The sequence below is a fragment of the Chlamydotis macqueenii genome, chromosome 1, assembly GCF_036417535.1.
Source record: "Chlamydotis macqueenii isolate bChlMac1 chromosome 1, bChlMac1.mat, whole genome shotgun sequence".
In the NCBI taxonomy this organism is placed as follows: domain Eukaryota; kingdom Metazoa; phylum Chordata; class Aves; order Otidiformes; family Otididae; genus Chlamydotis; species Chlamydotis macqueenii.
The window spans coordinates 194,009,026-194,026,639 of NC_141556.1; the positions used below are offsets into that span (position 1 = coordinate 194,009,026).

The 17,614-nt window shown below is 37.5% G+C and overlaps 1 protein-coding gene across 2 annotated transcripts in view; it reads right to left on the reverse strand.

Moving 5' to 3' along the window:
- The window catches only part of WASF3 (WASP family member 3), a 70,737-nt gene that overhangs the window by 15,748 nt on the left and 37,375 nt on the right, over positions 1-17,614 (reverse strand). For both annotated transcript variants that reach the window (XM_086739477.1, XM_086739478.1), the window contains exons 3-5: positions 10,593-10,735; positions 3,772-3,906; positions 269-422 (exon numbers count right to left, since the gene is read on the reverse strand). In XM_086739477.1, the coding sequence (XP_086595603.1) occupies positions 269-422; positions 3,772-3,906; positions 10,593-10,725 (422 nt within the window). In that variant the 5' untranslated portion in view covers positions 10,726-10,735. The remainder of the gene's footprint in view (positions 1-268; positions 423-3,771; positions 3,907-10,592; positions 10,736-17,614) is intronic.

The window sequence follows — 17,614 nt, forward strand, 5'->3', positions numbered from 1 at the left end:
TTTTCACTTTTTACACGATCAATGGCCCTTGCTCTCTGATCATGTGCTGCTATGTAACACTTATGCTGAAATATGATGGTTTTTTCAGGTACAACTTATGATTTTAAGTGTAGTAATAGCAATTTTTGTTTCCATGAACAGGGAAGTCCCCCAAAAAACAAATCACAGCAACCAATACAGCTTCTCCCTTCTGCTGTAATTATTCTATGCATACAACTAGGAGATAAAGAGCAAAATACAAAAACATAAACAATGAATATTTCCATACCTATAAGGTGAAAGAATATTCAGAGGTGGTGGTTTGTCACTCTGATTATAAATATCAGCCACTGGGTTAGGAATGCTGTTCTTTGAAACTACCTGCTGATCTTGAATTGTTGAGCTCTTGAATGCTTTTTTCATGTTGATATCTTGTAATGATACTGTTAGAAACAAAAATACATTTATCATAAGTCTGAAATTAATGTAAGTGGATAAACAAAGTCCATTTTACATTGACTATTTAAAATACTGTCAACAAAATATAGAAGGAAAACAGAAAGTTTTTTTCATTAGTATAATGATATTTAAGCACAAAGGCATATAAGAACTACCATAATAAATCAGATTTAAGTTGCCCTTGGTCCAGAACCTCACTTAAAATAACATGACCATGGACTATGTATTGGAAGATGATGCAAGAATTCCGTCACATGCAGATGTTCAATGATCTCCTCTTTTTCTGAGGTTTAAGCTGGACTTCTAATAGCAGAAAGACTGGCTTCAAGCCTGAAACACAAGGTCTGGTATTCCTCTGGCACAGCATGCTTTATAATTACATGTGGTATCCATACACATTCAACCCCATTCTAAGATTAATTAAATTATGGCTTCCACAACCTCCTGTGAGACAGTGTTGCACATCTTCTGCCATCTTTCAACTCCAAAATCTTTCCATATAATTGAACATCCCTTGATCTTAGGTTTTGCTCATGTCTCTATTGAGAGAAATACTTGCCTTCTTTAAACAGTTCAGTAACATACTTCCATTTTATCTTTCCACGTACACAATTCTGGGGGAAACAATACTAGCCTTTTCATTCTTTCTTTTTCAAATGAAAAACCTAAGTTGCTTTTAATTGTTCCTGTCACTTGAAGCAAGACTTTCCTTCATTCTTAATACAAGTTTTCCTGAGATGGAGTGACCATTGCTAAGAAGATCCAGATAATGCCAATCTCAATTTAAAAGTGGCAGTAAGCTCTCCACATTATCTTCTGTTCTTAGACAACGGGAAATACAGGTTTTTGACTGCAGTTGAGCAGTGCTGAAGTCTTCACCGGCTTGTCTACAATGACAGTAACCATTTCTTGAATTGATCCAACTGTTTTACAAAGGTGTAAGTACTAGGAGTAGTGCAAACAAAATGTTCTGACTTGTTTTCTTTTCATTCCCACTGATATTTCATCTAATAATTCTTGCCCATTCATCTAATTTATCGAGTCTCAAGAACAAGCTGTGAGAACTTCACACAGTAACTGAACAGTACCAGGCAAAAAATTTAATATTTTGATGACCCGCAAAACCAGAAAAGCATGAAGTCTGATACAGAGCCTGTAAGGCACACTGTCATCCTTTGTCATGGTGGAATCCAAATCCCACTCACACTTCTCTACCCAACTATTTTTGTTATCTGTGCTGAGGTCTTCCCTCTCACTCCAAGACAACTTAGATTCTTCCGCAGCTTTTAAAATAGCAAAGAATTAGAATATTTCATTCTAAATTTTTGTTCATCAACATCAACATCAGCTGAAGTGTCAAACTATCATTTTCGATAAACTATTTTCTCTTTAAGCCTGCCTGTAAGTAAACCAGTAAGGTATTTCAGGCAGTTTTTTTCAGATGTATATCTGAATTGTTACATTCTTGTTGGAAGAAGATATTCAAAAGAGCACAATTCCTGTTTTTCTGGGGCTTTTTAGTGTAAGTTATTTACATGCTTTTGAAAACTTAACTTTAATTATTTTAAAATGTTTTTTAACTGTATTCTTAGTTACATATAAAAAATATTTTCATATATACATTACATATTAGTTACACCTAAGAGTGTAAATCACTGATGCAATTAAGTCCAAAGAGGTTTTTTTAAATCAACCTGGCAATTGCCATTTTACTTAAATGACTAAGCTATCCAGAAATATATTTAGTACTAGTGACAGTACAATGGATTATTATAAAGATTTAAACTTCTTCAGCAAAATAGCTAATAGCATTTCCTACTGACACGAAAGTGACAGCAGTTTGTATATATAGCTTATTAATGTGAAAGATAATTAGCAATGCAAGAGTAATATCTGCTGTCAATTTAAAATAAAAACTGATCAAATTCTCAGTCCATACACTAGCTTCCCCTTCCAACAGGCTGCTTTGAATTACTCTCCAAACTTTGGAAACTAGCCAGGAGGTGTTGCATAATACAAATGAGACATTTAAAAAAGAAACAAAGGCAAAACCAATTTCTGATGAGGACTGTGTTTTCAAAAATGTTAGACTTGAAAGTCACAAAGATTGAAATAATCCAACTCAGCATGGAGCAAGTACAGTGTTTGAATACCACCTAGTTCGCTCATATTATCACCACAACATGCCTCAAAAACTAAGCTGAAAGCCAAAAAGTGATCCCATAATAGCTTAGTTTATGGTCCCATACAGCTCTTAGACCTCTAAGACAGCAAAAGAAAGGTGCTGGTATCAACTGCGACACTCTACCAGTTAATGTGTTCCAAAACTAGGAAAAAAAAAGACATGTAATTTTCAGACAACAAGAAGCTAAAAATGGAAGGCTAAATATTACACTACACTATTAAATATCAACAGCAACATTCAATATTGGCATTATTACTACTATCAATATATAATAGATAAACTATACAAATATAAATATTAAAAATAATATATACACCATACAAATACTACACAAGTGCCATTAACTACTACTGAGTAAATATTGCACTACTGTCCCGATGTAACAAACTTTTACACTTTACTAAATGTCAGGAATCACCTAAACAGGCAGTAGATGCAGTGGCTGGCTCGGACACATAACTGAACATGGAAACAACACGCACGCTACAGCTTCTAGAGCCAGACAGAGAAACATGTTCTACTTACCCAAATAAGAGCTTTTGAACAATGTAATTATGTTACTTAGATCCTTTGTTTTTACTGTGTACTTATGAAGTGAATGACCAAACTTCATAAGCAAGTCAGGATGTAACAGCATTTTAAAGGAAATACTGTTTCTAGTGACTGGAACTCTCTAAAGAATTTCACCTAGTTGATGGAAACATGCAGTGCCTCATTTTGGTGAAGAGTACTGTAAGATCTTAGAAGACTGCAGAACAGACGTTACTAATACAGTTTGTGACCACTCTACCCTGAAATAAACAAACAGATCTACTGCCTCAAACTTTTTCCAGTATTCTGACTTATTTCCAGTAAGGTCTAGATTTTTTTCACTTCTGATTTATTACACTCACAAACGACAAGTTTTCCATGTGAAAAAGGCAGCTTAATGGCTCCATTACTACAGGGGCTTCTTGAAGAAACACTAAGTGAAAAATGAAGACAGTTATACGACTTACAAATATTTTTTCCCCCAGCTTGTCTTACTGAGAAAATAAGCTGAAATATCGCTTCACGATTACTTTGAAAAGACAAAGACTGTTGTGTAATTAAATACTGTGCTCTTGTCAACATCACTTCTGGCTCAATGCTTTCATGCAATTACCTACCCTCTTCTACTGTTGAATCCAGCTGGGTAACTTTGACAGCAAGGCGATCAATTCTGTCTTGAAGGGAATTTGCTCTGATGTAGAAGCTGTTGGCCTCATTAAACAATTCACCAAATATGTCTTCAGCATGTTTGCCTGTGTAAGAAAATAGACGGGAAAATCCCTTTGCTGAAGGCTTACAAAACACAAGACAAGTGGCTTCAGTGTCATGAAGTTAATAAAACACAGTAGCTGTAGGATTATAACAGCGCAATTTGTCATTCAGTAAAATTCTGGGCAACAGATTTGCACAAAAATCTCAAAATATACCATAAACGCTGCCTGAAGTCTGTTCTCCTGGACATCCTGGTTAGTATTCTACTTAAAAAACAGGGAAACTTTCAAATTTTAATCCTTATGTAGTTGAACTACTGTCAATTGACACACAACTGATCAATAAATGCCTCTGTGATGAAAATAAAGGCCCATCAAAGTTACTGCTGTCCACAAAAGCTTCTGAGGTAAATTCTGAAACTTAAAATCTTGCAATCCATAGTCAGTAAAATTCAATCATAAGCATGAGCACAAGCTAATATCAAAATGAAGGCAAAGTGAAACATAAAAATCAGGATCCTCATGCAAAGCAGCCCACTTACCTCTACAGACGGTCACTGTATACACTGCTGTTGTCACTGGAGTAATTTGAGAGACTAAGATGGCACTGACCACATTTACGGATGGCCAGTCTGGACTTGATACAACACAGAAGTTGAAGTTGACATCTAGTTAAAGATGTCCCTGCTCCTTGCAGGGAGGTTGGACTAGATGACCTTTAAAGGTCCCTTCCAACCCTAACTACTCTATGATTCTAAAAGAGGAGCCTACAACCTTTTCAGCCTCCCTTTCAGCTGATGTATCTTCTCAATCACTATGACAGTGGATAGTCCAGCTCAGATCTGCAGCCTCAGGGCCTACCCTAAAAGCGCTACAGTGAACCAAAGTGCCACATGATAAACCCAATCCCCTCTTGGTCCACAGATCCTTGTGCATGCCCACTCCTTTCTTAGACTTCCCACCACCCAAAGCACCAGGCATTCTCATCCACAGTTTGACTCTCCTTCTGACCTGTATCAAGACAAGTCTGAAGAGCAGAAACGGAGAGGAAGGGGAAAGTGAAATTTTGTCTCATACTTGGAACAATATGGAATATGTATTAACCACCTAAATGACAGTGACATCCAAAAGAACAGGAATTGCTGATATTTTCAGTTGGGTCCTATAACCAATCTTAATAGTCTACAAAGAAAAGAACAGACGTAATAAAAATTTCAGTCAAGATCCCATCCTGTGAACATCTGGAGACCATAATTCAAAGTAAAAAATTGCCACACTTAGCAAGTCAAGAGGATCTGCCCCTTTCTTGGATCATTTACCTGGGGAGAAGAGAACAACAAACACACTAAAACACTATCTGAAAGCACTGTTTGTGAAATACAAATGAAAAAAAAATTTGATTGCCTCACTTTGAGTTGAGAACTTTACCAGTAATAGATTTCTTCACTGAATGTAAGATCAGCCAATAACTAACCCAAAATGTCAGATATTTTGGTGTATCCAAGCTCCGCTTCATATGTATGTGAAAGGTGGACAAGCAAGGTGTGCTGCCTGCCCGCTCCTAATCTCCTCCCCCTCCCAAAACAGAAGTCATACAATCACAGAGTAGCTGAGGTTGAAAATCACCTAGTCCACCTCCCTGCTCAAAGCACGGTCAGGCAGAGCAGGCTGCCCAGGACTGTATCCAGTTGGGTTTTTTAATACTTCCAAGGATGGCAGCTCCACAACTTCTCCAGGCAACCCGTGCCAGTGTTCAGTCACCTTCACACCACAAGTGTTCTCTAAATGCTTCCCAGCAGCTAGTTGAGATGCAATTATAATCCCCATTTGACTTAGCTGCTGCAAATGGAGAGGTTATTCCAAGCTACGGAACAAATAAGCTTTTCAACTCTTCAGCTAAATAAAGCAGGTATTACATTCTTCAGCCACCAGTATTCAGAGCTCAAAACATCAATAAGTTTTAACGGATGCTAGTTTATGTTAATACACTGAAATCAGCCTACTGAGGGAGCATTGCCAATTCTAGGATTAAACACATCACCCCTGAGACGCCAAGCAGACAGGTGCTTGTCAGTTATCTTTCAGGAGGCAAAACAACTCATAAAGTTGATCTGTGAGAATATATCTCTTTTAATACTGAATTCTATTTTTATTTTTTTAAAAACATTTGCTAATCTAAAACAAATGGAAGACAGGTTGTCAATCTCCTGTCAGTAAAAACAGTGACATAGTAAAGTAATACTGGAACATGGTATTCCGATTAACATGAGGCAGTAAGTTTTAGAAAAAAAGCAATATTTCTCTAGTGTTTTCTATGTTACTATGTTTTTAATTAGATTTCTAACAATACATAAACAAGCAGAAAAAACTACCTGAAGTTACAAGCATGAAACTTTCAACTTAAGAGCTGATTCTGGTACTATAAGACAGTAATTTAAAAACATGAGGTGCTTCCCAACATACAGGCAACCTAAATATTAATTTTTAAAAAATATCAAAGGAATTATGCAGTCTTTCCTTCTAAGGCTCCCTCTAACCACAGAAGTAGTTGAGGGAAAATTTAGTCAAGATGATGCCTCACCAAATGCCTGCTCTCAGTATGTTTTAATGTCAATTAACAGAAGTGCCTCTTTCTGGCACTTCCACGGGTCATCTTCACAGAGCTGTATATTTGATTGCTCACAAAATGAACTCCAAAGAATTGCGAGACATTTCTGGAAAAAAAGTATTTCACAAATAATTGAAATAATACCTCTACCCAAGTTCTACAGTAATTAGATGAAATATAACCTTGCCACATCAGTTTATAACATCTCTCGCAGAGACTAGACACTACCTGGATTAATTACAATTGATTTTCACACACTGCACAAAAAGGTGTGCATTAATACATTGAATATGTTGCCCTAAAGGTGTCTTTTGTCAGCAGTCAAAATGGTCAGTGCTGTAACACAAGAGGAATTCAACAACAGTGCTGGCTTGTCTGAAGACCAGAAGCCCAACAGTGTTTATTTCTTTGGCTAGTTTCCTTTCACATATTTGAGTCTAAAAAAGTACAGCTTTCCTTTGCATTTCTTGTTCCACAGCACAAGTACATGGAAAAACACATTCAAGTTACAGAAAGATTTACAGTGCGTTAAAAGGGTAACAATTTTTCACACCATGAACATGCATTATCAGAGAAAAAAGGTACAGCAATGTCATCACCTGGCATTCAGGTGTTAGTTCTACAAGATGCTGGAAGAGAGATGACACTAGGGCTGCCCCAAAGGGAGCCAGCACTGCACTAATGCTCTCCCAGGGGTTTCTAGGTAAGGACTGAAATGTCCCACAGAACTAGCTGGTCTTTTTTAAACTGGAATTCATCCAGGACATAACCATTTTATCACAACACGGAGCAGAAGACAGTGATTTCACCCACCTATTTGTAACTGGATTAATTAGCATTAGAATTATGCTTCTCCCCTCCCTGTTTTCTTTTTTAATAAGCAAAAGTGGTAGGCTGTTACTGACCAGGTCTTGATTCTTACCTGCTTCCTCACAGTACTTCCAGGACAATATCTAATGCCGAAAAAGCTAACTTTCCAACTCAACCTGATTTAGCAGTGGTAAAGAGCAGAGCCACACAAAGCTGGGTGCAGTGTGCTCAGGCAATGGCCAATCTACCCAAGAAAATACTAGGAGGTGAGCTGGTGGACATTGCTGTCTGCGTGAAAAAAAAATTCTTCCAAGTCTCCTCCACAGCATACACTTTGGTATCACTAGCATATGGGTCAAAGAAAGTAGCTCTGTACCCACATACAGATCATTTATAGCCATACAGAAATAAGATTGCAGCCTGACAGGTAGCATCTGAATGAATGGAGAAGCCAAAGATACAAAACTACTAAATATTTAAAGACTCATAGAAGGGATAGAAGTTAAGAAGTGGTAATGCAATTTGAAACACAAGTACGGTAACGTACAGACTGAAATCTAATTAGAAAAGCTCAATAAGGGAGCACATATACAGCTTTTAATATTTAGTCTTCAACAACTATCAGATGTAATTTAGTATTTCTTCCCCATAAATACACATATGCAAAACTCAGGAACAAAATCATGGCACAACAGATCTTGTTGCATAGAGCAGCTTTTTTCACTGGCTAGAGTCCTGCAGCCATCATACCAAACCCCACTGTCAGCGGAGTATTTTGTGGAAGCTTTCTTCAAAGCCTTTGTTCCATGACTGTGTTTACCAGGTAAAGCATCATGTTACTTACAGGTACAGGCTGCAAATGCTCCCAGTAGATTCTCTCCTCCTAAGTGAAGGGGAATCCCCCAGTCAAGCTTTTGCCTTATACAAAAGTGCACTGTTTCATGCACAACACCGTTCACTCTGCCTGTGCTCCAAGCCAGCTGGCTGCAAACAAACCCAAATCCAAAGACATAATAGAAAAAAGCTCCACTGAGAGCACATTCCCTTTGGATAGGAAATTGTTCATGTCTCCTGAAAAGAGCAGAGGCAGAAGTACGCCAAATCTGTAAGCAACAGCATAGATCTGCCAGTTTTTAAAATCCACACTGAACTCACAGTGCAACATTAAAAACCAGTGTGACTGCAAGGCAGACCTGTAGTTGCTGTCTCCACACTTCAAGCTGTGGGAACACCGACAAGCTCTGATGCTGCCAGCAGGACACACCACATTAGCTACAGCACAGCATTTTTGTATGACCACTTCCTTGCTCCCAGTTGGCTTGGAACACAAAATAAATTCTCTCTGCAGAAAAAACCCTCTGCAAACATGACAAATTTTCGACTGTGGACAAGCCTGCTGGTAGATTTCACTCATTAAATACCATGTATTAATCTGTTAAAGCAAAGGACACATCATTTATTTGCAGAGATCTTTAACTTGACACTAATAAAGTACTTAACAGCTGTCTACAGAGGCTTCTGATGACCTGAGAAATCTGCTAAGGGAAAATGGCAGGATAAGGATTGTGTAGGTAAGTTCCTCAGCAACAATCATAAGAGGATCTGAACAGGCAATGTAACAGGCAGATTAGCCCCAAGACCAAATTTGGACAAATAAAAGCTAGACATTCCTAGCAAGTCAGGCAAGGGAAAACGGTATTTACCCACACTGGCAATCATTGCACAATACCAAAATGAGGTCTCATCAGACTTCCTTGAATGTAACTAGGAGGCATTACCATTCTTCTCAGTCTTCTGAAACATAAGGATGTCAATACTGAGCAACTGCCTGATAAAACAGTAAATGAAACTCAATGACAATACAAACACTAATTAACTATAACTGACACTGGGCACTTAATTGGCAGCTACTGCTCAAAAAGATCAGAGAATCACTTGGAAACCTCTCTGAAAATATCAACGCAATGTTTACCAGCAAACAAAATTCTCTAAATTCTTAGGGAACTATATATATATAAAGAGATCTATTAACGTGTTGTGTATGTATCTATATAAATACTAATAGATCAGGACACGCCAACCTGGAAAAGACATCACTAGGAGAGCATGATAAAGACTTAATAAAATCACAGATTATTATGGAAATACACGAGATGAAAACATCTTTCATCATTTTTCATAACTCAAGAACCAGAAGGTATCAAAAAGAAGAAAGAGATCAGCTTCTATTGTGAGACATTCTGCCACAGGTCAATGGGCAAGAAAAAACTGCAATCTGTATTTGAACATATCTAAGCAATTCCACAGATGATAGGTTTACAAATGTCCATTACATAGTATGATTCAGACGGATCTCCAGCTCAGAAAATCCCTAATTCACTGACTACTGGAAAGGGAAATATGTTTCTTGTACTCCTTCCCTAAGCATAGGCTATTTCCCATCATCACAGATTGAACACTGGACTTAGTGGGACCCACAGTCCAAACTCCATACAGACTTTATTATATTCTTAAACCATTTCCATGTAGAAATTGAAGAAATTGATGAAGCAATAATTTCAGCAGAGTTAGCAGCACAAACAACAGCTGCTGACTGTTAAATACTCTCTGAAGAAATCTCTTTTGTCATTCATGAAGAAATATTATTCCTCCTGCAAGCACTCCAGGCATGCTTCTAGAATTGCTAGTTGTGGTGTCAACTGGCAGGTGTTCTGTGTAGGCCACTCCGTATGGAGTTGGTGCCAGCTTGCCTCAACAGTAGCCTACAGGTTTGTTCAGTGAATGCCATTCTTTTGATGCATGTGCTTAATTTCATTCAGATGAATTGATCACATGTATATATAAAGAAAAGGCTTAAGAAATATTAGTACATCAAAACAAACTGAAACATCAGTCAAATGTGCTATTTGATGCCAAGAGGCAGAAGACTTTGCTGGCTTCATCTTGTAAAACTGAAAGTCAAGAATAACTCAAGTGCTAGCCTTGTTTCTTGCACCAATTTCACTCACTTTAAAAAAACTCCTGGTTTTCTATGCCATAGTTTTTTTGTTGGTTCCTTTGTGTTGTTGGGGTTTTTTTGGTTGTCTGGTTGGTTTTTTACACTTGTACATCTCAGAGACACTCTTCTTGTATAAACTTCAAAATACAGAAGAGCATAAAAGCAATGAAGTAGCATTATATTATTATAGTACCTAAATGACAATGTCCTGTGTCGTAATTTTGCTATTTAAAATAAGCCATCTTAAAGATTTTAATTTATTTGTTTTTTTCATCAAGAATCAAATACTTGCAGGACGTTACAGATACTTACTTAAGCTGCTTAGCTGGCGTATGATAGCAGCAAGGGTGCTATTCGTTACACATTCCAGTTCACTAGTAATTCCCTCTGGCAGAGCTCCTCGGCAGAGATGCCGCGGTTCAATGTTCCTCTTCACCAAAGGCATGGCTTACAACCTGGAATTTACAGAAAAATAGGTATTAAATTTGCAAAAATGAAATTAAGAGCTATGAATCTGTAGCACACATTCAGTTTTATTTACAAAATACACTTCACCTTTAAAGCACTTGCTTCAGCCTTGCTGCCGTAAGATACCATACAACCCCTACCGAGGCACTGGAGTCCTGCACTCAAGCCAGAACACGACAAGAGCGCTGCAGATAAGCCCAGAGGATATAGTCCATGTAGACAACGTACACTAAATCCAAGGCAAAAAGTGTAAGATTTACTGTCTACACAGTACCAGAATCACTGGGCTTCAGTGCATATTTGTATTTATAAAAAACTGGCAGTCCCCACAGGACTGGCAGGAAAGATCACTGTCTGGAGCAGGCTGGCTCGCTGCCTTGGCAAGCTGTCCACCGACGTACTGTCCGTGCATCACAGCCCCCTGACTAAGTCAGATACTGGCCCACCCTTGCTCCGGCAGTTTTCAATTGAAATGATAAACTCATCTGACAGATAAGAGCAAGGGCCTCACAGAAATAGGCTGGGTGAGAATAAGGAAGGAGCTGCAATGTGAGGAACAAGATGGTTTTCCAGTCAGTGCTGAATGACAAACTGAATGAGGAAGAGCACGGATTGAATAGATTCTGGGAAAGTGCCAGATGTGGGAAACCATTTATCTGAGAAAACAAAGGTTGCCAGAATTGGTTTTCCTGGAAAAATAAAAGAAACTAGGATGAGGAAAACAAACACAAAAAGAGACCTCGAAGTGTCACAAAAGGGCACAATGGCACAGAAAACGCTATCATATGGAGAGCAGCTTTGAGAGCAAGGATGCCCAAGTGGGACTGAATTCCCCCAAGAGGGAAACAAGAACATATAATATAAAGAGTTCTCAAGCAGTCTTCTTTAAAATGGCATTAACACAATTATGAGTCAATTTGATTAGGGTTTTTCTTAGCACAGACAATTCAATGTCCATGCGCTATTTATGAATAATAACCTCTTTAAAGACCATGTGGCACCGAAATTTTCTAGAGTGAGAAGCTGCAGTTGTCACCAAGGACATAAGTTCATCTGGAACTGAAGAGTTCTTTTTTATTCCACTAAAGCAATTAAAGTAACCTTTCAATTTCTCTAATGAAAATCACATTAGTAAATTAGAAGGATTTTTTTCCTTTTCAAATGTTGCATAGTCATTTTTGTAACGACTTTGCCCCCTGAAGATTTGAAATATTTTCTTCTCAAGAACATTTCTAAAAAATTAACAACTTTTAAGTAATTAGCAAAAAGTAAATTATTTACCTGTAAGATTATTTCAGAACAGGACAGGAAGAAACAGGCTGATGACTCCTAAGCAGTAGTCTTGAATTCTATTGTACATCTTTCTTAATATGAGACAGTGTATTTGAATATGTTAGAATTTAAGGCCAGATGAGTTTGCTGAATTTTAAACAATACATCAGAGGTAAGAGAGGAACAATTTTTATTTTATGTTAGATCAAAAAGCTTCTTGTTCCTGTTCTATGTTTTCATACTCCTCTACAAACAGATGCATTTTTAGATACTATTTAATAACCAATGCAATCAGTTTCCTGAACTCAATCAAAACCAGGTAAACATTAAAGAGCAACATCTAGCAACAACACACTGCAAACAGGCTAGCACATTGCAACTATGAAATGAAAGCCACTGTGAGGAATTATTTCACTGTGCAGTAAAATGTTCATAAACACAATTAGTAAGAAATAAATTAATAGTAGCATAAATCAGTGCTGAAAGCATCCAGTTCCAAATCTTAGTATTCTTCCAACACACAAGCTATAATTTTTGGTTTTCTCTATAAAATTAACAACATTGTTGTACAAACTAAAGGCATAGAGACTCCCTACAGAGTCAACAGAGACAACAGAATTCCTGAAATATTGATGGGTGACTAGACATCTTAAAATTGTCTTTCCTTGGAACTAATTTTTATGTGCAATTCATCAGTAAGACACTCTGGTGAACAAGGCAACCATTCTACTGGGTTTGGGGTGTGTGGGGGTTTGTTTGTTTGCTTTCTTAAGGTAATTACTGGAAATACATTTTGCTACACAAGTTCATACTCTCAATTTAATTTTTTTAGCCAATCTTACTTAAATTCTTACATGAAAAGACCAGAAGCTTAGCAGAATAAAGCCCGGTTTCCCATGGCTGTTTGAGTTCTTCATTTTCTCATCAATTCTTTATGAAATGGTCCAACGTGGAGAAGACAGATTGACCCAAGACATCCCATTTCTTTAAAGAGCAGGCAAAAACACACAGCAGTGCTGAGAATGCGGAGGGAGGGAAACAAGTTTCATTTGTGAATGCATGATTTCAATTATTATGTATCCACCTCATTTCAGCGTGAAGTTTAATTCTCAAAGGTAAACTGAACACTGATGAGTAAATATATGCAACAGATTAAGCAATGCTTCTGATCAGAAGGAAGGAAAAAATAAAAAGGCCTGTAATTGCAATTATAAGTTTCTTCTAATTTAAAACCTTCAACTATCTGAACCAAACACTTACAGACCTATTCAGCTTTAAAGTGCACACAACATTTTTTAAACTTCTGACTTAACTACCAGATAGCAATGATGGCTGTTATCACTGTGTTGCAAAATTTTCTCTTCGCCAATTAGAAACATATCTGCTCTTTATATTCATTTGCCATCTTAAATAAAAGCAAGGTAACATATAAGCCACTAGTAAGTAAGAAAGCTCTTATTACTATGTGCCCTTGCCAGTAAAGCACCACCATCCTTTTCTTCACTGCACACAACTCAACAGTTAGATGAACTTAATCTCTCAAAGAAAATTCATGAGAAGTGAGGCTAAAATCTTTTAAAAATATAAGTAACAGGAGGTTAATCAAGAAATCCAAGACAAAATTATCCTCGGAATTACAAGGGCTTCATCAGGCTCAACCAGGCTAAAGGGTAGTATGCTACCAGGTGCAGAGGAGAGGAAAAAAAAAGTGTTGGCAATGGCAGTTCCACTGCCTTCCACATTTGTCTTCCACCTGTTTCGAGTCACACTTCAGTCCCAGCTTTCTACTAAACAAGATATTCTCTGTGACATTCTGTCACTGTATTAAACACGTTGGCATCTGGTAAACCACACTCAGTTTTACAACACAAGAGGTTAAGTAACAATTTGTCTTTGCTGCTATCCCCAAATAAATGGAAAAAATAAGGCAAAAAAGTTGTTGCTATTTTCAAAACTTCTATCAGTTCAGAAGACTGGGACCAATCACAGCTGACAATTTTCTTACATATTTTACCCTGGCTAAGTACACAATACAGCCATAGACTTACAGCTAGGACAAACAGGTCCAACTCTGCCACCTATGCCTGACACAGCTGGCTTGAAGCCACCAACTGCATCTGGCACAAGGGATGAAGGACCTAGAATGATGCTCTATTGCATATATATAGCTGGCTGCACTAAAAACGTATGAGACATTAGCATCAGACCAGAAAAATGGGAGCAGGGGTCAAAGGGGGAAGAAGAAAACCAAGAGGATGAGATGCCGCTTAACATCTCACTGAATCCATGCGTGCCTCATTGGACATGGATTGGATGCAACATCTGGCTGGATGGAACACTGACTGGAGCACAAACTGATGCTGCTCTCAGCCTAGAGGCATCAGCAACTGCACCGCCAACCTAACTCGATTTCCACGCGCATTCTGAAAGGACAGGACATCAGAAGTTAGAATTAGCTTAGATCAGCCCATTAAAAAAATCACATTAGGCATGCTCCCTCAGTATTCTCACTTCCCCTTTTCTTCTTTTTCCCCCTTGTAACAACTTGCATAACTGTCTGTTGTTTCCAAATTAAAAGGCACTTATCCCAGTAGTTATTGTTGTAGAAGAAAGCGAGGTACAGAAAAAGATAATCAAAGAATTTTTGCTTTTCTTTCCACACTTCCCCTGTAGTTGCGGGAGTATTGCTCCAGGTCAGCTTGGACCACCTTCCTCCGGACAACAGCTGTGAAACTGCAAGTAAGACGTTTGACATAGCCCTGGCAAGTCAGATTTAAAAAAAAACGAAAAAAAAAACCAACTAGAAAGTAGATGTACAATAATAAACATGAAAGACAACAAACACAATGTACAGTCTTTCCAAACAACAGCGGAGCACAGCTATTTATAAAAGACAAGCTGGGTTTTCAAGTATTTGAGCAACTGGCAAAAACTCAAAGCATCAGCTGTTCCCCAAATCTGCCTTTTGTTCTTTCACGTCCCCAAAAAGGCACTGTACTTTACACTAGCACTAAAAATATGTAGCTAAATTTCATGGTTCTTTAATACTATGAGTTCTTTCTATATAAATGAATGTTCATTCATTACACAGCCCTTCTACTTGTGAACATTTCCGTATTACGTTTTATCAAAGACATTGTTCAATCCCTTTTTAAACTCTTAAGAGGTTTCTTCTTATATCCTCTAGTAAAATATAACAAAGCGGAACCTCTTTACCATGAAAAAGAGCTTTCCATACATCCATCCTAAATTCTCCCTGAATATATTCTAATATTTTCAGGGAGCTTTAGAGCTTTTCATTGGTGAATCTCACAGACCTCTATAAAGAGAGAGAAACTACTATAATTCTCCTTCCATGTAGAAAAAAACAAGAGATGGATTGAACATGCAGCTTGTCCTAAGTGCTGTACTAGACGGGATTCCATTCAAAATTAAGCACCTCAATTTGTATGACTACATATATACAAGCTTTGTGTCCATGTCCCTTCTAGAGAGCTCAGCAGAAGCCTAGAGAGCAACTAAATCACTGCACCTATTGATAGAGAGAGACAAGTACAATATGGTGAGCTGAAAGACCTCATGAGTAAACTCTGCTATGCACCCACCTCAATTTAGGTGTCTGAATCTAAAACTGAATTTCAACTCATCAAAACCAGGTAAGTACTGTCAGTTCCCCCACCTCTAGCCCCACAACCAAGTTACTCTGCCTCCTAATCATACTGTCTCTACCCCTAGGGCATTTCAACATTTCAAATGTTCACAGACAGCTAAATTTTCCCATAGCTAATGTCCTAACACCCAATTCAACATGCTAAATTTTCATCTCTGAATGGCACCCAGTTTGGTAATACTGCCCATTTTCCTATTCGAGTTTGTAACTCTAGATAGTCTGCAATCACCTCATCTTCAAAGTGTATGTATGTACTAAATAGGAAGAAAAGGGAAAGGAGGAAGATGAAAGACCTCAAACGCTAGTTTTGTAGATGCTTTCCATCCCCATTTTTTTCCACAAAGTCACTATTATCACAGATCTCCCTGTTCTCCTCACCTTTCACTACAGAACACTACAGAACAAAAAGGAACAGCTACATGGACAGCAGACACTGCTATTCTCTTAATTCAAGGGAAGGAAAGGAATACACATGCCCTTATTGTTTTCTGTTTTCTCTTTGTCCTAAATGATGATGACTGTGAATCCAATGTTTGGGAACATTTCCTACTTATCCTCCGTGAACGAATATAATAACAAATAATATGGAACAAATATAAAAACAAAATTAAGTTTTACTAAACATCACAATCACGCTGTAACTACTTTACTTCTATTAGAGATATCCCCATTTAAGGGACAAATAGTATATTGTTTTTATTAGTTAATATATATTTTTTCATGTTTCCCCTAATTTTTAATGTAATTCTCTTGATTTTGATATTGAGTTTGCTAAAGCAAGGGCAGACATTTGTTAGAAGTATGCACAATGTCTAACAGAATTCTGTTCCTTAAGGATAACTAAAAATCAAGAACAATTTTTTTTTTTATCTGCAGCAAGCCACATCTTTCAACATGACGATACATGTAAAGTGAAATGCCTAGAAAACGCCCATCTCGAAAGAATAGCTAAAATTTACTATATAGCCAACTCTATCAATGTCATTTCCACAGATCTTCTCCTGATCTACCTGAAAGGCACGACAGTCAATGCTGGAACGAAACAAGTTTTTTTTCTTCTTAGCATCTGACCACCACTTCTGACCTTCCTCTCACGTCATACCAACTCAATTATTAGCAATGATGAAATGGCCACAGAAATCCCTAAAGCAATTTTGTTTCTTTAACAGAGCTCTTATTTTAATGTCTGTTGCAATAAGCTATTTCTGAAGGTTCACCAACTTAGAAAGTGGTTTTCTATTTTTATTTGGCTCAGTTTTTGTCTATGCCGAGCTCTTCAGGGCAGATTTTATGGTCCAGTGATATTATGAAGGAAATCAAGACATTAAGTGATGACAAGAGAAAGGACAGCAGGGGAGAGGATGGTGTTGCTTTTGTTTATTTACAACCTAAATATATTTTATGGACCCACGTTTCCCTAGCCAATCCTCCACACCTCCAAAAACTCCATGAGAGGCCTAATAAAAATTTTGAGTTGGTAGTTACCTCTGCTAACACTTGTGGGTCTGCAACACAAAAAGTTTACAAACCATTAAAAGGTGAACATATTAATTCAGAAATCTCCTCTAATTAAAAAGTTGGGAGAGAAAAAAGTAAATGGATCTCCACAGCACCGAACACTTACATTTGCAATTACCTTAATAAACTTAGTTCTCATCAGAATTTCACACTAAGTTTAAACAAGCATATGCAAGATGACATTCACTAATGCATGAAAAAAATGTCTTGAGAATCATCGAAGCTGATGTCCTGGTTTTGGCTGGGATGGAGCTAATTTTCTTCTCAGTAGCTACTGTGTAGTACTGTGTAGCTACTGTTTCTATAAAAGTACAGACTGTAATACAAAACACATTTTAAAACATTACCAGCAACTCTGAAGGCAAGTCAGAAATGTGCCTTTTCTCTGAAGCTTGCTGCATTATTT